A 22,542-nucleotide genomic window follows, 5' to 3' on the forward strand; every position below is an offset into this window, starting at 1 on the left:
ATTCCTCCACTTTGAATGTGGCTTCATTCAAAACTTGAAACTCAGCTTACAGAAGAACCCGTGGATGATGGAGGTAAATCATCTATTTCTTTCCATGTTACCTTTCCCATTAACACCACACACAAAAGTCTCCTGCTCCCATTTTTTTCAGATCATTTCCCATTCATTGCTTTGAAGACCATTTTTTTTTTTTTTTTTTTTTTTTTTTTTTTTATCTTTTTGCGTTTCAGTATCTCTGTGATTCCAGATTCTGTTATGTAATTTCCATTTTTCTCATTACTCACTAGTCACGGGGTTTCATTGCAAAGGTGTTCTGTGAAACATGGACCAAGGCACGGGCACTTCACCCATCTTGCTCCTATGTCTAATACCCTGAGCCATGGTGGTGTTAAAACCATCACCATTTGTAAGTCTGGCATGTGAATGCACCGGGCAAAAGGGTCCTGTCACACAATGACAGCAGAGTTTGCTATGAAATTCCACAGATTCATTATCGTCTCCAAGTGGTAGGAAGTTGAGAGAAATAATTTTTGTGTGGAGAAAGAGTCCCCAAGCTCAGAATAGATAATTCAGGTGAGGATGCAGAACGGAGGTTTAGGGTAAAGAATGAGTTCTCACCACTGAGAAAACCAACCCTACACCTTGAACAGATACATTATCAGACTACTGCGGAGCCTGGGACACACATCCTGCTTTCTATGGCACGATAGTCTTTCTGCTGAAGTATGACTCTATTCTGGATATTCTGGTCACACTGAGTGTGGCAGCCTCTCGTTTTCCAGTGTTGGTGGTGTGCTGTGTGGGAATGGTGTCCCTCACTGAGAGATGAAAACCTTGTGGATGGGAGTCTCAAGGAAAGAAAACTAAAAATGCCTTAGACTCTCTTAAACAGCACCCATGTTTTCTTTTAGGAACCTGACCAAGATCACTAGAGATGTGTGCAGCATCTTCTGACATCTGGCCCAACCCCACTGCTGTTCACCCTCAGGGACCTGTATTTTTCACCAATGTATGACCTAGAGGCTTTGGTTTATTTCCCCACCAACTGTACAACTTAAAGGCAGAAAAAAAACCTTGAAATGTAGCAGAGCTGCAGCTAATAAGCTTTATTAAAAGTGAAGCACACATGAATACACAGAAAAGGAGAGACAGACACACAGACATAGACACATAGAGATGGACAGACAGACAGAGACAGACAGGGACTACCCCACAAAGTGGAAAAAGAATCCCAAAATCAAAATTCATTTCCCTTGAGGGTTGTGGGTTAAGTGTTTTTGGAGGCCTGAGATAGGTCTCCTGCCTCTTCTTTGGCATTTGTCAGTTTAGACAAAGGAATGGGAGCGGATAGGCCCACAGCTTCAGTTAAACATGCCTAGGCAATTCTTGAACAATTATGAGTAGTCTGGACCACTCGGCTGGAAGGAGAGCCCTCATGGCAAGATAGAAGGCTTGCTAGATCTTTATCCTAGGTTACAAGGGTGAAAAAGAAGCTGGAAGGTTCTCATGTTTATCATTTATTCATGGTCCTTTTTTCTATATATCTGCCTCTCATATTTATCATTTAACTGTGATCCTTTTTCCTATACATCTGCCTCTGCCTGAGGAGATCTGTCTCACCGAGAGTCCCTCACTATCATCTCCCTTCCATCAATGCATAGACCCTATGTGGCTCAAAAGCCTGACTCTTTTTATGTACTCATAGAAAGAAAATGAATACAGAAAAATAAGTTGCTTTATTCCATTGCAATTAAATAGACAAATACTTAAACTGTAGAGTTCAATACCATTTCCTTACTGAGAGGCTATGATCATAAGCTATTGTTCTGAGAACAAGCATTGATTTACATGTGGCACTCCCAGACGTAAGAAGAGTTCTTACACTCAAAATAAGTTCTATGTCCAAGTCCTCTGAAAGCTCCTGGGTCCCCCCATACAGCAGGCCTTTTTCTCTGTATGGGGATGCATGGAGAGGTGTGGTAGCAGAGATGGAAGTACACACAGATGAGCCCATTGCTTGGCATTGAGTCCCTGATTACAAGGGGCAGGGTGGAGTCCTTTGACAAACTCTCAGGGGTTTCATGGGCAGTAACTTGCTCACAGTGTCCTCCTAGTTACATCATTAATAATAATAATAATAATAATAATAATAATAATAATAATACTTGTGTAAATCCCACCATTCTCTGGACAGTAATCCATCCAACCACATTCATGTCACTTGATCTGGGTACTCTGTGCCCAGCTGTGAACATCCTTGAGCGAGCACTCAGACAATGAGTATGTAGCTGGCTATCAGTGAGTGGCCAGGGCTTTTTGATTGCAGAGTGAAAATGTGAGTTCAAAGTTGCCTTCACTCACAATGAAAAATAAGGATGAGCTATGCTAGTGTTCAGGGCATCCAATAGCCAGAGCCCCTCAGTCATTACCAGTAGACTCACAAGTCTGTCATAAAAAGCATCTGGAAGCCTCTTGTTCCACATGGTCTAAGGATCTATAAAGCAACTGGGACCCCTTACCTCAATCTTGGCATTTAATTGCTTCTTAGGCCCATAGAAATGTAGCCCATAGGTCACAACACATTATGTGATATCTGGAGTCATCTCTGAGCTTCTCCTAGAGCCTTTCCTGGCTTACAGAGCTGAGCCCTGGAGCTCTTTTTGAGTTACCCACTTCCTTGCATAGAGCTTACATGATCACTGAGCTCTGTCCTCTATTCACAGTGTGTATGCCTCTGAGTATGCAAATGAAATCAAAGTCCTTTCTGCTGAGTCACAGTGGTGTGAAGGGTGGGTGTGAACAGCCCATGCCCCCCCCCCCAAAAGTGATTTAACTCCAAACATTATTTAAACCTGAAGTATTTATTATAAACCTCAATGAAATATGAGAGAAATGCATTGGCATTTTAAAGGCTGGGCAATTTCCCTGAAATTTAATGTGGTAAGCAAGATTGTTTCCTCCTTTTCTCCTTCTCCTTCTCCTTCTCCTTCTCCTTCTCCTTCTCCTTCTCCTTCCTTCTCCTTCTCCTTCTACTTCTCCTTCTCCTTCTCCTTCTCCTTCTCCTTTTCTCCTTCTCCTTCTCCTTCTCCTTCTCCTTCTCCTTCTCCTTTTCTCCTTCTCCTTCTCCTTCTCCTTCTCCTTCTCCTTCTCCTCCTTCTCCTTCCTTTTCTCCTTCTCCTTCTCCTTCTCCTTCTCCTTCTCCTTCTCCTTCCTTCTCCTTCTCCTTCTCCTTCTCCTTCTCCTTCTCCTTCTCCTTCTCCTTCTCCTTCTCCTTCTCCTTCTCCTTCTCCTTCTCCTTCTCCTTCTCCTTCTCCTTCTCCTTCTCCTTCTCCTTCTCCTTCTCCTTCTCCTTCTCCTTCTCCTTCTCCTTCTCCTTCTCCTTCTCCTTCTCCCCTTCTCCTTCTCCTCCTCCTCCTCCTCCTCCTCCTCCTCCTCCTCCTCCTCCTCCTCCTCCTCTCCTTCTCCTTCTCCTTCTCCTTCTCCTTCTCCTTTTCTCCTTCTCCTTCTCCTTCTCCTTCTCCTTCTCCTTCTCCTTCTCCTTCTCCTTCTCCTTCTTTCTCCTCCTTCTCCTTCTCCTTCTCCTTCTCCTTCTCCTTCTCCTTCTCCTTCTCCTTCTCCTTCTCCTTCTCCTTCTCCTTCTCCTTCTCCTTCTCCTTCTCCTTCTCCTTCTCCTTCTCCTTCTCCTTCTCCTTCTCCTCCTCCTCCTCCTCCTCCTCCTCCTCCTCCTCCTCCTCCTCCTCTTCCTCCTCCTTCTCTCTCCTTCTCCTTCCTCCTTCTCCTTCTCCTTCTCCTCCTTCTCCTCCTCCCCCTCTTCCTCCTCCTTCTTTTTCTCCTTCTCTCTTTCTCTCCTCTCCTTCTCTCCTTCTCTTCTTCTCTCCTTCTCCTTTCTTCTCCTCCTCCTCCCCCCTCCTCCTCCTTCTCCTTCTTTTTCTCCTTCTCTCCTTCTCTCCATCTCTCCTTCTCTCCTTCTCCTTCCTCCTTCTCCTTCTCCTTCTCCTCCTTCTCCTCCTCCCCCTCTTCCTCCTCCTTCTTTTTCTCCTTCTCTCTTTCTCTCCTCTCCTTCTCTCCTTCTCTTCTTCTCTCCTTCTCCTTCCTTCTCCTCCTCCTTCCCCCTCCTCCTCCTTCTCCTTCTTTTTCTCCTTCTCTCCATCTCTCCTTCTCTCCTTCTCCTTCCTTCTCTTTCTCCTCCTCCTCCTCTTCCTCCTCCTCCTCCTTGTCCTTTTCTCCTCCTCCTCCTCCTCCTCCTCCTCGTCCTTTTCCTCCTCCTCCTCCTCCTCCTTCTCCTCCTCCTCCTTCTCCTTTTCTCCTCCTCCTCCTCCTCCTCCTCCTCCTCCTCCTCCTCCTCCTCCTCCTCCTCCTTCTTTTTCTCCTTCTCTCCTTTTCTCCTTCTCTCCTTCTCCTTCTCCTTCCTTCTCCTCCTCCTCCTCCTCCTCCTCTTCTTCTTCTTTCTCCTCCTCCTCCTTGTCCTTTTCTCCTCCTCCTCCTCTTCCTCCTCCTCCTTTTCCTTTTCTTCTTCTCCTTCTCCTTTTCTCCTCCTTTCCTCCTTCTCCTTTTCTTCCTTCTCCTTCTGCTTCTCCTTTTGCTTCTTCTTCTCCTCCTCCTCCTCCTCCTTTCTCCTTTCTCCTTTTCCTTCTCCTCCTCCTCTTCCTCCTCTTCCTTTTCCTCCTCTTCCTTCTCTTCCTCCTCCTCCTCCTTCCTTCTTCTTCTCCTTCTTTCTCCCCTTTCCTAGTTTCCCTCCTCTTCCTCTTCTTCTTCCTTCTCTTTCTCCCCTCTCCTACCCCTTCCTTCCCCTGTCCTCCTCCCCTCCCCTTTCACTTATTTACTTATTTATAATGAACAAGTTTCAAAATTGACATGATTTCTTTGCTTGTGCTTAAATCATGCATTTCACTCTGTTTCTAATCACCCATACACAGAATGTACTTAAGTTTTACCTAAAAGCTTATCCAAAGGCATACTGACTTCTAAATTTGAGTTTATCAAAGAGTCCAGAAATTTCTTACTTGCACCTTAACTTTGGCTTTAGCAAGACTGCTAGTTTATTGGCTTAATGATAGCCCTTCAGGATGTCAGCAGGAGATTGTGAAAGTCTATAGAAATGAAAGAATTACCAGGAAATAAAAAGTGACTCTACTCAATTTTGGCATTGAAAAAAAAGGTCCTCTTGGGCATGGGAGAATGTAAGACCAGTTAATCTATAGGAGTCTCTGACCCACACATGACACTCCTTATAAGGTTGAGTGGAAGCACAGAGGGGTGAATTCAGCCCCAGCAAGGATGCTGTCAGGGAGGTGGCCATTCTGTTCTCAGAAGTGACTCAGTCCTCTAATATGAGTCAGAAGCCATAGCAACTGAGAGGCACCCTTGCTGTGCTCATGAGGCTGTATCTAACTCACAAATTCTGGAACTTTGGAAAGAGTCTGAGAATGTCAACATTGTGTTCCATTGACACAAATCAGCCCGGTGACCTGAAAAATTGCCCCCTTCTCTCTGGAAGGAGCAGGGGTGAGCTCTGTGGCTTGTGCACTTTTTCAGTCTTGAGGTAAACTCTTCCAATGTCTTTTTTGCCTATGTCCTTGAAGATCTTTAATTTTTTAAAAAACAGTTACAGATAATGAGGGGGTTACTTGAGAAATATTAGCATTAAGAATATTTCTGCTAGAACTGGCATCTGATCAGATAATTTCTGGTATCCCACTGTTCTATGGCGAGATTCTTGCTCACCACGTGCCATGTTTACAGGCAGAGGCTGGGCTACTTTCTTCACTATACTAGGTCCTACCCAATCTAAGTGCAGTGAACACATTTGACAAATAAACATAACCAGGGAAAAGAGTGGATGGGCTTTGTCAGTTTAATAATAATAATAATAATAATAATAATAATAATAATAATAATAATAATTCTTTATAATAAATCTGGGAAAGCCAGAAAAGTCAGAGTCATTACACAGTTCCACACACAAGAAAGTTAAGTCTTCAGTTAAGAATCATTCCAAGATAAATGACTTAGTGTTGGTCTACTGTTATAGAGATAATTTCCAAATCTGCACATTCTACTGTGTTATAGTCTTTAAACTGATAAATAAGACTAAATAACATGCAAATAAATGTATATTAACATTCTATATAAATTGGCACATAAATGAATAGATTGCTTAATACAAGAGTTAATATATGTGCATATAGGATAACTAGCTGCTACATACATCATTCATAGATAGACAGAATGTAGATAATAGACAATAGATAAATGCAGACAGACACAAAGACATAGAGATAAAAGAGACAGTGATATATAGTAAACAGACGGATAGTGGATCGATGATAGACATAGAGATAGACACAAATAGACAGACACATAGACAAATAAATAGATGGATGATAGCCATCAGATAATGGATGCTAGCTAGGGATGGTGATGGATTCTATGAGAAGAAGAGCCTCAGTTCAGCCTACAGAGAACTTTACCTTTAGAGTGTCTCCTTCGAAGAGCTGGAAGGTTCGAGCTCTCAGATGGATCCCCTTTCCGGCTTCTGTTTCTATTTTATAGATACACTCATGGTTATTATCGTAATTTGATGGGAAATTTGGAGAGAGTAATGTTCCTTCATTTCCTTTAACGCTTGCTCCACATTCAGCTAAAATAAACGGGACATTAAAAAAAAGAGGATTCAAAAGTGGAATTGTTGATTAAAATAGATTAAAAACTCCAACAGAATGGCCACCCCACCTCTAACCATGTCCCACTGCTCTCCAAGGATACCATCAAATGCACAATTTTACAACTCAGCAGGAAGCACACCCTTTCCATCTTACTTTCAAATTGTTCTTAGTTACAGTTGCCACATGGTTCTTACTACATAGACCCTCCACACCACCAGCTTCTGCTCAAGAATAAAATCAACATGCTCCAAGCACTGCAGTAACCTCACCATGCCTTCTCTCTGACTCATCATTTGCCCAGACTAATTTCTGTTTTACTCCTATATTGATGTATGCTTTCTCTGCTTAGGTTTTGTGGCTTAGAGTCGAACTTTAAGGACAAGAGAGCAATAGATGACTGGGATAGGATTCTCTTCCTTTTCTTCATGGCAGAAAATGGTCTGACTTCCAGCACCAAATTTACTTGAAACAAAATACCTTTAATTAAGGTTAAGCTGACAGTATGTGACACCCAAGTTTCTGGGAAGCCTGACAAAGTCATTGAGGTCACAACATGTTTTCTCACTCATGGGAGTGAGTAATTTTAGTGAGGAACTCCCTCAGCCTAAAATGTTGAAGGGAAAATGATCACTACTGAAAAACGGTACCACAATCACCCCCACAACTGCCATCATCACCATGATGATTACCATCATCATTATCACCACCATCATCCTTTGTCACCATCATCATCACTATCACCATTATTATTGTCAACATCTTCACCACCATCATCACCATTATCATTTGTCGCCACCACCATCACCTCCACTACCACCACCACCACCATCATCATCACCATCATCAATCATCACTATCTTGCATGGGCAGTGTGTCTGGGGGCCAAGGCCTCTGTAACATCAAATGCCTAGAGCATGATTTTAACATTGTTTTGCTTCCCCTGTATTAATCATGATGGAACAGGACTTTCCTGGCCTCCAAACCCTCTCCACCACCAGGTTTTGAAGAAAATTTTGTTTGCTTATTTTATTTGTTTATGTTGTTCTTTATCTATGAATAATGTATCATCAGCTGTTTATCATATATATATATATATAGTTTTATTACTTCTTTCTTGCATTCATTCTTCTTTCAATCCATTTATCTATGTCCAAATTTACATAGAATATTAATATATATTTACTTACATATTATTTAGTTCCATTTATCAAATGAGATTATAACACAATAGAATGTGTATACTTGGAAATCATCTATGTAACAGTAGACCAACACGGCTAAGTTGTTTCTGTTTTATTTTATGTTTATGAACTTGTCAGGTAGAGAATTCTTATAGACTGAACAGTAACACAGTCTTCAGTAGATTGCAATCCATCATGCTACATGACCGGACACAGGTAGCCCACTTTAAAAACTAAGCCTTCAATTTGCAAAGGTGGACACAATAAACAAATACTGTAATATACTAAAGCACCTGAGAGGTCCCTGACCCCTGTGCTCTGTCCCAAGGGGAGTCACAGAAAACATGGCACCCACATTGAGCATCAATCAGATGCTCAGAAAACTGCAAAGGGAACTGATGCACATGTTGACAATTCTGTGAGCTTTGTTCAAGGAATCCACTCCATCATCACAGCAATTCAATGTTTCCCTTTTTAAGTCTTTTAAAATTCTTTCAATAGTTCATTTACTATTTCTCTAAAGTGCTTGAATATAATATCCCCTGATAGGAATATGAATCTCTTTTATCTTTATAGAGAACCTAATGAAACAGTAATGAAAAATTGGATTATTTGGGGGAGTTTTAGAACTAAATTCATTAAAATAAGATTTCCTATGATGGTAGCGGATCAGTTGACTCTTCTATTCATTCTGCATACAGTGGCATCAATCTCTGAAGTCAAGTGTCTCTTTACTCTGAGAGCTGCTGCAGCTTAGGATTCCCACGAGGTTAAACATGAGACCTGGCAAGTGCACACTGCTCAGATGCAGGCTAAGGGTGACACTCAAGCACTAGCCACAAGCCATCGATGTGGACTAACCAATATTCAATTACAGGAAGGTTGTTTTATTGGAGTTGCTAAATCTTTAGATTTGTTTCTGTGGAATGTAACCTCCCAAGCTGCTTGTTTGGTGCTTAAACTGGAATCAGGCTTAAGCCACCTCAGAGACTGGCCCATTTGCATCACACTGAGACCATGAGAGGTCGACCAGGACATCAGAGTTTGGGCATGAAACCACTGGGAGAAGATATATGTGTCCGCAGATACTATAATTATGTGCAAATTATAGTGGACCCTCTGAGACCATTGTGAAATGGGCAGAAGTCATAATTCATTTTCATCTATATGCTTTGGAACAGAGCTGTCGAGAACAGAAGAAAAGAGCCATAAAACAGAAGCAACAATGTCTACCTTATTGTACTTGAAGCATGCTACTCACTTGTGCCCAGAACAGAGGAAGCCTGCATCAATGAAATAAAAGTTCTGTTTTAACTCAAGATATCTAGAAATAGCATAACATGGGACAGTTTAATGAGGTCTTTTTTTGGGCTAAACCTATTTCTCCAATTAGTTTTTCATTGGACAAATCACTATGAATAGACAGAAATGAAAGTGTAGCTATCAATTTTCTTTAATTATGAGCAGAGGGGCTAGAGAGATGTCTCAGCAGTTAAGAACACTTGCCACTCTTGGAGGGGACCAGAAGTTCCCAGTACCTAAATGCAAATAGTCACAATTGCAATTAACTCCAAGTTCCAGAGAGTCTGGCACCCTTCGACCTTCAAGAACATCTGCACAATATATTTATGTACATTCATACACAAGTAAATAAAATAATCCAAACAAAACTTTTGGATTATTTTTGAGAGTTTTAGAACTAAATTAATTAAAATAAAATTTCCTATGACGGGAGGGGATCAGTTGACTCTTCTATTCATTCTGTATACAGTGGCATTAATCTCTGAAGTCAAGTGTTTCTCTACTCTGAGAGCTGCTGCTGCTTCTAAATTTTTAGAAATTTAAACAAATAATCAAAGAAATATAAAGGAACTAAGGATTCATCAGTTGAAAACAGTGATATCTAAAGAGAATGTCAAATGATTTATCACTAAATTTAGTGCTAAAAGAAGTGCAGAGTAAGTGAAAATCCAGGCAGAAGACTTTGCCTCATTATGTCTCTCTGAAGATTGTACAACCACTGACCACTGGAGAATCTTGTCTTGAGTTTTTGTAATCTTTTAAAGGAAACTTTGTCCAGAAAGTGTGGTTGGTCGTGTTTTACATTCAAATATACATTGCAAGTTTATTCATTTGAAATATGTCTTCACTATATCCTAAATAGTACATATTTATTAGGAATAATCAACATGTAGTCTCTCGGGTGGATCCTAAGTTTGGGCCAGGGAAAAATCAATTGTATTTTCATAGCTTTAATGAAAATATAGAGAGTATCTATTGATCAAAGGTGCCAGAACAGGAAAGATTTTAAAGAAGTCTGTTATATCTTCTGATAAAAACTTAGCTCTTAGTGTTCCAGAAAAGGAACTATAGCTCCAAAGGGTGATTATGAATCCAAGCAAATTCCTGGCTCATGGCAGGAGCCACAGATTGGAAAGTACACCGCGCATGTGTGTGTGTGTGTTGTGTGTGTTGTATGTGCATGTTTTGTGTGTTTGTGTGTGTGTTTATGTGTGTGTGTGTTGTATGTGTGTGTTGTATATGTGTGTTGTGTGTGTTGTATGTGTGTTGTGTGTGTGTGTGTGTGTGTGTGTGTGTGCATGTGCTCAGAAAACAGGAGGAATTAACTTTCCAGGGTGGTCCAAGCCTTCCACACTGGGATACATGATGACAGGTACAGGGATGCAGACAGGACACTGAAGAATTAAGCTCAAAGCCTTTGTTGGTTCAGGCAAAGACATATTGGGTGAGAGCATTCCAAAGTGGGGAGACTCTATCATGGCCATCATTAAGAGAAGGTTCCTCAACTGGATCAAGGGCTATCCCAAAAGCTGTTGCCTGTTCATGGGAAATGTTCTTATAGCTGGGTTGCCTTGTCTGGCCAGTGTGAATGGATGCACCTAGCCTCACAGGGATGACTTGATGTGTCAGGATGGGGGAATACCCAGAAGGGACCCCACCCACTAGGAGAAGAAGAAGAGAGAGGATGGGGGGAAATATTGCAGAAGGGGGTGACCGGGACATGGGCAGTGAGCAGGATGTAAAGTGAATAAGTAAAATAATAATAGTAATGATAATAATTATAATAACAATTTTAATAATGATAATAGAGAAGGTTTCTTTTGAGTAAAATCAGAAGTGGCTCAGCAGGTTTTTATGAAAAAGTATGTGACTTTCCCAGAGTAGATTTTCTTTCAGCACCAAGACTCGAAGGTTCAGAGGGGACCCAGGATCCTCAGTGCAGGAGTAGCAGAGTTCCAGAGTCAGCGCTAATCATGAATTGCATAGTTAGTGAAGTCATGGCAACCTGAAGCCTAGGAATGTGGCCAACTGCAGACACCAAGGTGGTGCAAGGTCTGCCTTATGTCTGTTGAATTCAGTGTAGTTTGTGACCCATTAACACAGGTGTCTTGCAACCTGTTGTTCTCAAAAGAAATACAGGCAGCAGCTGGCAAAGTACAAAAGGCTGACTAGAGAGGCCAGTGTAAGCTCTGTGTGGGCTATTCCCAGAGCCATGGGTGGGTAAAAGCCATTGGCATTTGCTGTTTGGCAATCCATAGCTATGAGATTCCCTGACAAGATTCTGTCTAGGTTATTGCAACTATAAGATAGGGCTGGCAATGCCATGCTTACTGTCTAGACACAGCACCAAGTAAATACATCAAGACAGGCAAAGCTCACAGTACCCTCCAGGCAAAACTCAGCAAATTATTTCTCATGTAAGACAACAGTGCAAAATTCTGTTTTCCAAGAAAACCAGAGTTGTAATGATGAATTCAAGTAAAAGAGCATAAGAAATGAGTGTTACAATCTCTGGATCAACTGCTTGATTTCATTTAAGTGGGTTTCCTTCACAAACTCAAACTGTAAATGTTAAAGTGTTTAAACATGGAGGGAGATTCCATCCCAGGGAAGTGTGAGAAATCCTCAGAACATAAACAGAACAATGTCCATATAGTCTTTGAAACTTGAGCTCAGTTTTCAGCATCGGCTGAGAGTGCAGGGAAGAAGAGAAAGAGGAGGAAGACGAACATTTTTGATGATGACTTAACTTTGTCTACAGTTGAGTCTTGATCATCTGAAACTCATGAGAAAGCAAAGGCCAGCACTGACTTTCGGACTCCAAATCAGCACTAAGTCATGCCTAGAATAGAAGAGACTCAGAGCTATGGAGAAATATAGGCATACCCTGCTAAGCTTCTGAGAGTTTCTTGTTATTTAGTCTCTCTCAGCGATCCCAAGCCTGCTTCTGTTTCATGGCTGGCCTCTCTCAGGGATCCTGTGCCTGCCTCTGTTTGGTGGCCAGGGACTTTGGAATATCCTTTGATCCACTTTTGTGAACACAGAAGTCTTGGGGAAAACATGGCCAATCTCCACATTTTTTCTTTATTACAATGTCTGGTCATGAGCAGACCACTGCTGAGTTGCTGAGTGTTGTGACTAAGTGACACAGCTGTCAGTCTGTGTCTCAGGGATAACAGACCAGGCCCTTCAAGCTTCACAGAAATCTTGTGCTAAAACCAAGGTGGTAATGGTGGCTCTGTTCCCCCAGTCTATCAGACTAGCACAATGACCAAGAATAGTCGGATACCACTTCTCTGAACTACTACACTGATAGCTATATGTCCTGAGAATCTCCTTGCAAATAACCCAAACTGTGCAACACTACACAACACAACAGCTGTCTCCTTCTCCCAGTTGACACTATAAAGTTAACTCTGAGCCCAAACACCAGTGATGCTTCTTTGCTGGACAACAACAAAAGCATTTCGTTTTTCCCATTTTCTTTCTTTCTTTCTTTCTTTCTTTCTTTCTTTCTCTCTCTCTCTCTCTCTCTCTCTCTCTCTCTCTCTCTCTCTCTCTCTCTCCTTCTCCTTCTCCTTCTCCTTCTCCTTCTCCTTCTCCTTCTCCTTCTCCTTCTCCTTCTCCTTCTCCTTCTCCTTCTCCTTCTCCTTTTCTCCTTCTCCTTCTCCTTCTCCTTCTTCTTCTTCTTCTTCTTCTTCTTCTTCTTCTTCTTCTTCTTCTATTTAACATTTACTCATTTTTCCTCCTTGGAGACACTGGGCATATACTCTGGTCTCCCTTTTCTACTCACAGAACCTTCTAGCTGACAGAGACACAGTTTGTAGATGACCCTCAGCCCAGCCTATTCCAGTTTTAGCCTCTGCCCTTCCTGCCCAGCCCTCTCGCTGTTTCCTGACCCACTGCCCATGGATGAATGAAATGAAAGCGTGTGGCCACCTACCCACACACCTTGGCAGAGGTGCACTCCACACTCGGCGTCCCCCACCCAGGCAGGTAAGCTTGGTTGCACCTTCTAAGCGGTATCCCTGGAAGCAGGTGAAAGCCAGGGTGTCACCCACACCAAACTGGAATCCAATTCTGCGGCTGAAGGCAGGGACTCCAGGGTCGTCACAGGGCTCCAGGTCATATTCTGGAAACAAAAGAGATGGTGAGTGTATAAGGCCTGGGAAGCAAAAATATTTGGCATAGACTATGAGAGAGAGAACACTGAAGACCCTTCTCTTTCACCCCACTCTCTCTCTCTCTCCCTTCTTCCCCTCCCCTCTCTTTTGTCATATGAATTACTGTCCTTTGTCCCATGGATTGTACCATAAGTCTTAGTATTTTACAATATAAATGTATATGTATAATAAGGTATAAAGGGACGAATTATTTCTGCCTATCACATTGAAAGGATGGAATCCATTTTTTTATATTTACAGCTATTAAAAGCAGCTCTGCCCTCTCCTTAAATGTACATTTCATGAAGGCACAGGGCCAAGCACAGTGCTAACCATCAGTTCATCGTGACCAAGTCACCGTCAAACAGCTGTGTATGGAGCCAATCTATTTTCAATGTATGAACCAAGTTTTATTGACACACCCTGGAAGATATCTTGTCAAGTAGAAATTTTTATAAGACACTCCAGAAGCAAGCACTAAGTACGTTTTAAACAAAGCGACAGTGTCTGCTATGTGGCTGCCTGTGGAGAGTGTGTCTTCAGAAGGTTGGCATTGCAGAGGATCTTCTGTGTCTGCCTCATGCTTTTCAGCTGGTGGTTGGGATCACACCGTGTGTACAGGTTGGTCACTGTTCACCACTGGTCCTTCTGTTTGTCTCTGGAGGAACTAAGAGTTTATGAGTCAGGAGTACAATTAGAGGAGGGACAGAAGTTGTTCATTCTCTAGTGTCTTGCTGCTTGCTCCATCTGAAGCCTTCCACGTTCCATACAGTCAGTCGGGTCAGCGCTAGGTCACAGGCCAAGGAAATGTCCCTAGAGTCTGGAGATGGGAAATGGTATATAGAACTGATCTGTTTTCCTTTCTGATGCTGTGATAAGACACTAACCAAAAGCAACTGAGGGCAGGAAAAAGCTTGTTTGGCTCACACTTTCTGGTCACAGTGCAATGTAGAGGGAAGTCTGGGTAGAAACTCAAGTGGCAAATGAAGTAGAAACCACAGAGGAGTACTGTTCACTGGCTTGCTCTCTGGCTTGCTCGGTCGGTTTTTTTACACAGTCAGAGCCATTTACCTAAGGATGATCCCACCATGAGAAGTGTTCCCAGATCAACTATCCATCAGGACAGGCCCCCAGGTCACTGTGATCCAAGCAAGTCCTCAGTTAAGATTCTCCTTTCCCAGGTGACTATGCTTTGTCAAACTGACAATAAAAACTAGGCAGAACAGAGACAATGGAAGTTTTACTGAGGAATAATCGTTACTGAAAATTCCTGGCCAAATGGATGCCATTTCTTCGGAGTGAGGTGTGTGATCAAGTGGGAACTGGAATTTGCTCCTAAGAAAACATCACCTCCACTTTCTCATTTCCAATCTCTGATGGTCCTAGCTTTAAATTTTAGACTCAGTATTGTCGATGAACACACAGAGAGACCAGAGCCATCATTGTTTTTTTCAGTTTGTCTTTTCAAACTCAGCCCTCTCTGTCACTATATTATCAGATTACTAGAATCTTAACAATATCTCACTGTAGAACACTGGAGACAAGCCCTTCATTTCATCAGGCCCCTGGTTAGCTGCTGAGGTCCGTGCTGTCACCACTGCCTACCCTGCTCTTCATTTGGGTCAGAATTCTCTAGATCTATAAAATAGCTCAGCTCATCATTTTGAGAATGCACATATTACTTTGACCCCAGTTTACTATGCCTCATAGAAGGAAAAGATGGAAAGTTTTATCTAGTGAGCACAACCAATAGTCACTGCAAAACTGTTGGAGACGACACAGACTCTTTAGGAGATACTAAAGTAAAGATGTTATGACCTAGCAGACACTTACTTCTGAAGCCATTTTCCTTTCATCAGAAAAATAGGTTGTATACTTTGTGAAAATGATGTCTTTCTCTTCTTTGAAAAACAATGTAAAACTCTTTGCAAAGGTGCTAATGGTGTCTATGTGGTTCCTTGTGCATTTCCTACAAAGGTGCCCATGGCATCAAGAATCTCTGCTATATGTACATTTTATTTTGGAGTTCTTTAAAAATTTTAATAAATTTGCTTTATTTTTATTTATGTTTATGTGTTTGTGTGTATACACATGTGTAAGAGTAGTCATAGAGGTCAAAGAAGGGCATTGGATCTCCTGTAGAGTTACAAGTGACTCTGAACTGCTCCATATGAATGCTGAGACCCTAACTCAGAAGTTCTATGAGAAAAGAAACTGTGTTTAACCACTGTGCCACCTCTCCGGCCCCTTCTTTGATAGTTTAGCTGATGCCCTCTCCCTGTACCTTTTGAATAAAAAGGGTCTGATCTTATCCCACTGGACATGGGAGTATTAGTTTCTATTATCCATCTAAATAGCCGTCGCTTCTCAATTAAGTTGCTATATGTTGATCATTTTATGAACACTTGCCGTATGCATTCCTCATACACTTTGTTCTATGAACTATGTGCACTCATTTTATTTTATATGTATGAATGTTTGACTTGTGTGTATCTATGTGCACTCTATACAGGCCTGGTGCCCATGGAAGTCAGAAGAGATGGGTATTGAAAACTGAACCCAGGTCCTCTGCAAGAGCAAAATGTGCTCTTCCGGAAGAGCCATCTACCAAGTCTCATCATTTTCACTTCCTACAGCTGAAAAGAAATATATTGCTCTACTTAATTTACCTTCCTTTAATTATGAAAGGTTTTCATTTGGAATATTATCTTCCTTATTTTTCTCCTTTTGCTTTTCATGTCAGCAGGAACCTGTATGCTGCAGGGCTTGCCTTGTATGGAGTGTAGGATTCGGCTTCCAGAGAGTCAGCTTACCTCCTCGTGTAAGGCCGTATCTCAGCAAGGTTACAGTGCAACTGCTCTGGGATATTTGTTGAGTGGTTAAGTGAACCAATACACCGAGTGAGTTTTCTATGCCTAATGGCAACGTTTCAACAGTGGAAAGAAATACTATCCACTCTAGAGATGTGTGTGGCAGAGTGAAATCAATAAACAGGGTTAAAATACACATTTTGTGGGTGTTCTATGTCTTTTAAAGGTCCTGTGGGAATTCAGTTATCATTATAATGATATCACTGAGTATGCAGTTTTTGAGGTGAGAGGTGTTGAGACCTCTCCTCATTCAAATGCATGGTGCTAAGGCTGCAGGGGGCTCCTCACACCAAGAATGTGCTCAGCTCTACTTCTCCATCAAGTCCTCTCCCTGTGACTTGGCCTGACACCATGAGCTGACAGAATACAAAGATCTCTTCAGGTATGAAGGCCATGATGTTACCTTTATAGCTGCAGAACCACATGCCTAAGAAAGTGCATTCATCTAGAAAGAGCCACAAGGGCTGCAAAGACCCAGAACCAATACTTTCTGTGCCATGACTTGTGTGATAGCTCAAATGGATTGTGAAAGGCATAGTTGAATTGAGGTGTAACTTCTGAAGTTTGTAGTTGCTTTGTTCTAAATGCCTGGCTGACCATGGTGTGTTGCATGAATGTTGGGCGTTACTATCGTGAAAGGGTTAACTTGAGCACTGTAGGAGAAGGAGTGCTCAATTTCTTTCCACCCTGTGATGATGTAGCTCAGAAGCAACGCCAGATGCCAGAATGTAGCTTTGTGTCTTTCCAGTAACCAGAACTGTGACAATAGAATTTTTCTTCTTCCCCAGAGTCTGAGATGTTCTGTTACAGCAGCACAGTTGGACTGAGGCAGAAATTCAAAGACCTGACTGTGAGCCATGTGTGGGGAGCAATAGAACTTTAAGACAGATGGGAACAGATAAATGAGAAGTGTATTGTCCCCTGGGTAACACCTGTGGGAGGCAGCCATGGGCGTCATTGCCATCTTCTCTAGAGGATTCCATTTTCCTCATTATAGATCAAAATGTAAGAACATAGAGGGAAAAAATCCCTTAGTGACTCTAACAGATCATCTAAGGATACTACAGAGGAGAGACTCGGGTACTAGTGTGAGGAGACTGAAGTCTGTGCTTGATAATGTGGCCAATTTCATCATTACTATGACTACAGTAAAATTCCAAGAAAGCAGGCATTTGAGCCAATCCTGGAAGCCTCTTTTATGCTGAGACATAGCAAGAACATCAACAAAGTCAAATTAAGTCAAATTAAAATAATCACAGCTCTTTGGAGTTAGAAAAAAAAACAGAAGTTTTTTGTTGTTTTATTTTTTTGAGAGGTATTCCATGTTAGATAATACAATTTCATGTAAGAAGTGATAAGGCCTCTGCCAAGTGACAAATAAGACACAGAACTGTTGGTGGGAGATGGTAAGAGGCTTCTACACACAGGATATAGATAAACAACCAGATATAACAATCACTAAGTGCTCCTGATAGTTTTTCTGGGATTCAGACTTGAGATCTTATGCACAGAGGAAATCACAGGCAACTAAGGTCTTTCGAGACCGTGTTACAAAACGGAATTACTTCTGAACTATGATGACTGACACAAGGTATCAGGACATCCAGGCTGGCAGCACAAGGAAGTGTAATTGTTCACTCCCATCAGTGGTGGGAATTCACTCCTTGTCAGTGGGTGTGTAGACAATGGAAGAAGAATGCTCTTGAAGACTTGTTTAAAACATCGGATTTATCTTTCTCATTTGGACCAGAACTTTTATCATATGTGCAAAGACCATCAATGTCAAAAGCAACACAAATATGCAATCACACCTATGTAAAAAGTGTCAAATGCACCAGAAAACCTACACAGGTATTAATTACTACATACTACAGTTAAAGAAAAAAAGAACAGTTAAAAAATAAAGTTTCTTGACTGTGTTAGAATAAATTGTCACCATGTATAATCCTGATAAAGGAACTAACTGTCTGCCTCTGTGTGTGTGTCTCCACTGGAAGGGCAAGACTCAATGTCAGCTGCCCCTGCATATTGATCCCAGGGAGTGGGGTGTGCTCAGAGCTGCTAGAACTGTTGAGGAGAGGAGAGAAAGAAAACCTTTTCAGGAAACAGAGGTTTATTCATTAATTTCCAAGAAAGAGAATTTACAGTTAGTGCAAGACAGAATGACACATCAGTTGCCGGACAGACACGCTAGCCTTCAGCATCATAAGCTCAGCCTCTATATCTTATGGATAAAAAAATTTGCCAGGAAAGAGAGGGGGCACGGGGGGGGAGGTGAGGTAGGGGGAGGGGAGAGGAAGACAAAGACAGAAATGACAAAGAATCAACATACCTGCAAAAGTAATATTGAAGCCTTCATAGGAGATGGAGAAATCAGAGATGAACCTGAGTTGCGCAGTGAAGTTTCCAAACAACCCAGCCTTGATGGTGTGAGGCAGGACTGACCCAGTGAGCCTGGCTACAGGCTCGGAGAAACTCCCATCCTCTGTGATCAGCAAATAGTCGTGGGAACTTTCAAGGTGAAAGGTGTGGAAATTCATCTGCACTCCTGAGGGAGGAGGGCGGGATAGTCGATTTAACTGCATCTGAAAGGAATCTCTTCTAGGCATAATTATAGACATCAAAGCTTTGGATCAAAATGTCTTAAATTGTTAAATATTAAAATTATCTTATATGATTCTAACTTTGAACTTTCAGAGAGAAATCAGATAAAGGCTGTTCTTAATTCAAGGAGAGTTAAACGAAAACAAATGTTCAAATAGTTGCCGGAATAGTGGCTGCCGTGGATTTTGGTGCAGATACGGACATGGATATTGGTACAGAGGGGCTGTATATAGCTACTGATACACTCATGGATCTAAGTGGAAATAAAGAAACTAATTAAATACCAGCATGGGCATGATATTGATGTTCATGCGGATGAGAATGGACACAGATATAGATCATCACAGGTGCGTGTAGACAGCTTCTGTGGTGTTAGATATGTAAGTCTGGTTATTCATAAAGGAATCTGGAGATGCAGGTATAGTTTCAAAAATGCAGTAAATATGTTGATGCTTGACTGTATTCATAAATGGTCACCAAGCTCCGGGGGAGTGTTCTTCTCAGAGATAAAACATTGAAAACCTTTCCACTTCCACTCCTCGTTTTTCGAAATATTAATTTGGAGATATCATATGTAAATACACTGAAGAAGGAAAATTCTCTTTTTAATTATGGTTTTGTAAGCCTTATGATGTCTGCATGGAAATCAGACTCATCACACACTATCTCTGAGTTTGTCTGCTGAAGCAGGTAAGCTGATGTATGTGTAAGTGGATTCCTTTAAAGATTTAAAATTTTCTAATTAAATAATATTTGTTACTCATAATCTGTTTATTTAATTTACTTCAGGACCACATCTCCCTCCCTTCCTCCCTCCTTCCCTTCTTTCCTCCCTCCCTCCCTCCCCCCTCCCCCTCCCTCCTTCCCTTCTTTCCTTCCTTCCATGGAAATTTACTATTTTGATTTATATGTGCATTCAGGAGTCTCTGTGTAGATATGTGTGTGTGAGTGCATATACCCTCAGAGGTCAGAGGCATCTGACCTTTATGGAATTGGAGTTATATGTTGTTGTGAACTGACTGATGTGAGCACTTGGATTTGAACTCAAGTCCTCTGCAAGGATATGCAATTGTGCTCTTAACTGCGGAGTTAACACTCCATGTTTTAAAAATATATGCTTGTTGAAGAGTGTAAAACATATCCATAACATCATTGTAACATCTAGGTCAATAAAACACCTAGTGGAGTTTAAATTCATGTTAAAAGGCAAAGCCTACTGACCAAAGTTTCTTAAAGGTTCTTTAAAAATAACATTTAGTTATAGATATAAGAACATACCCAGGGTACCTTGTTAAGCCCAGCATTTATAATGTATATTTCCTGCACAGAATACTAATTGACTTTTTTTGCATTTACCATCTGTGTAAGGATGGAGGAATCTATGGTGCTAAAACACCATTGGATTGTGTGAAGACCTGATAGTTATCATAAGGACGATGCAAAGCAGACTCAGAACAGAAGCCCAGATGTATCTCAGACATATTATAGAAGTTTAAAATAATCTACTCTTCTTGTTTTGAATCAACAGTCACATTTTACTCAATTAAAGCTCATTTTCCTTATCATTACATCTAATTTCCAAGTTTATATTCACATACATACAGCCAGGTTACTGAATGGAGACCAGCAACAAAAATGACTTCTGCTTAACAATCCAATGATACAGAGATCTTGTTTTCTTTTAGTCTTATCAAAACAAAAGCTAAGGGCTTGGAAACCATGAGATTCATTCATCTTTCTGGCCTTTCCTTACTGCTTCCTCTAGTCTGTGCTCCCCATACTTACTGCATTTTCTAACATGTGCTCCCATTCTTACTGCTTCCTCTAGTCCATGATGCTCCCATCCTTACTGCTTCTTCTAGCCCGTGCTCCCCATTGTGCATTGCTTGTGACAAGGTCTTACCCTTTCCATGTGAGACTTCGATGGTCCATGTACAGTTCAGAGAGTTTGGATAAAAGTCTGGAAATCCTGGAGAAAGGACAGTCCCACTCTTTCCATGAATGTAGCCTCCACACAGGGCTGAAATAACAGAAAACAAGAGCAGTTCATAGTGACTGCTGGGATTGAGTGCTTCCAGATGGACAGTGAATTTGCATAAGCACCAACAGAAGATTAAGTTGAAACCTAGGCATTGTTTTGCTTGCAGTTGTGAGATGCCAGTTCATAAGCACATGTCCCTATCACAGCACATCCACAGTACCTAACTTAGTGGAAAGCAGGGCAGAGAATGTCAATCTGTGTCTATACATCTAGAGAATCAAGGATACGTTTAAGCTCTCACTCCCATCCTTCAGGTTGGGACTTCTTAGCAGTCCTTTAGTGAATTCAAAATTCTTGCAGCACAATATGCCATATTTCAACTAATTCAAATATTTAAGAACCATAAAGTTATTTATAAAACTTTGAATGCCAAAGTACTAGTTGATAGCAGTTTAACCAGAGCTTTGAGGTTTTTTGACAGACATATAAAAAATTATGGCACACATGACGTCACAGCAGCTATGACTGCACAGATGAGACCAGGACAAGATCAACCAGCCTAAATTCTAATTTGTATGGGGAGGGGATTATGAAATCCCACCCATAGATAAAGGGCTATTTGTAAATGATGAGCACTGTGGAAAGGTCAATTCTCTTCCAGGACGCAGACCCTGAGAGGCCATCCATGCTCTGACGAATGTTCCATAACCATGCACAGATAGCAGCACTAAGTGGATTCACTGTGTTAAAAAAAATAAAGTGCATGAAGTGTGAGAGGGAAAAGTGGAAAAAGGATCGAGAATGAATTGGACAGAAAAAAAATGGAGATGTGGATTTGATTAAAACAAGCGTATAAGCAAGAAAAATTTTAAAATAAAAGCATATTACATATATGTATGAAATTGTGTAAAAGACATAATTTTGGAAGTGAGAAATAATTTCTTCCTCCCTTTTCTAGTTTGCTTTACAGATTTAAACATACACCTATGCACCTACATCCATACTGACATGTAAGCTATGATACTCTATTATGGACACACACTTGTAAACAGACATGGAGCTACATACTTGATAGACAGTTATGGCACATATGTACCTGAATGTAATACTTAATGATAAAGTTGAAGTCAGTGAAATTACTATTCCCCCACACAGACTGAGTATGGAACTAAGCAATGGGGAAGGATAGCTGAGTCCAAGGCACTCTCATGGGTTGTGAGAGCAGCTAGGAGAAAGGGTCCCAAAGAGCCTGAGCTGCAAGGCCCCGTGTGATACCTTAATGAGAGTGGAGGTGGCGAGAACGTAGAAAGGAAAAGGGACCCTCAGCTAGTACAGGCTTGTCTGCAGAAGAGGCCTGCATGGCACAAAGGGGAGGCGAGAAGAAGGTCCTTGGAGCAATCTGTTTCTGTTCAAAGGGGTTCTAGTGCTTCACAGACCATCACAGAAGGCTGACACTTTTCAGAGGCAGATAAAGGGGATGCTTTAAGTCCCTACCTGTGGGTCACATAGGCTAAGTTGTGCTTAACCAGGTCCCAAGGCTGCTCTGTGAAATGCAGGGGGAAATATTAGGCAGATGGCCACATGTTATGGGCAGCTAGAGAGAGAAGGGCAGACACCATACAGGCTGTAGAGCTACCAGAACTTTCTTCTCACAGGACTGGCATAGCAGCAGGGAGATTGCAAACTGGAAACCCAAGGATGACACAGGAAGGGGATTCAGATGTGTGAGCAGCAGAAAACAGGAGTCAGCCATGGGACTCAGAAGTGTGATGCTAT

General features: G+C 41.6%; 1 protein-coding gene across 2 annotated transcripts in view; it reads right to left on the reverse strand.

Annotated features, from left to right (window-relative positions):
- Positions 1 to 22,542, reverse strand: part of Csmd1 (CUB and Sushi multiple domains 1) — a 1,522,453-nt gene that overhangs the window by 265,490 nt on the left and 1,234,421 nt on the right. For both annotated transcript variants that reach the window (XM_076913874.1, XM_034520246.2), the window contains exons 19-22: positions 20,689 to 20,805; positions 18,514 to 18,729; positions 13,092 to 13,280; positions 6,471 to 6,640 (exon numbers count right to left, since the gene is read on the reverse strand). In XM_076913874.1, coding sequence (XP_076769989.1) covers positions 6,471 to 6,640; positions 13,092 to 13,280; positions 18,514 to 18,729; positions 20,689 to 20,805 — 692 coding nt within the window. The remainder of the gene's footprint in view (positions 1 to 6,470; positions 6,641 to 13,091; positions 13,281 to 18,513; positions 18,730 to 20,688; positions 20,806 to 22,542) is intronic.

The sequence above is a fragment of the Arvicanthis niloticus genome, chromosome 16 (assembly GCF_011762505.2).
Source record: "Arvicanthis niloticus isolate mArvNil1 chromosome 16, mArvNil1.pat.X, whole genome shotgun sequence".
NCBI lineage: Eukaryota > Metazoa > Chordata > Mammalia > Rodentia > Muridae > Arvicanthis > Arvicanthis niloticus.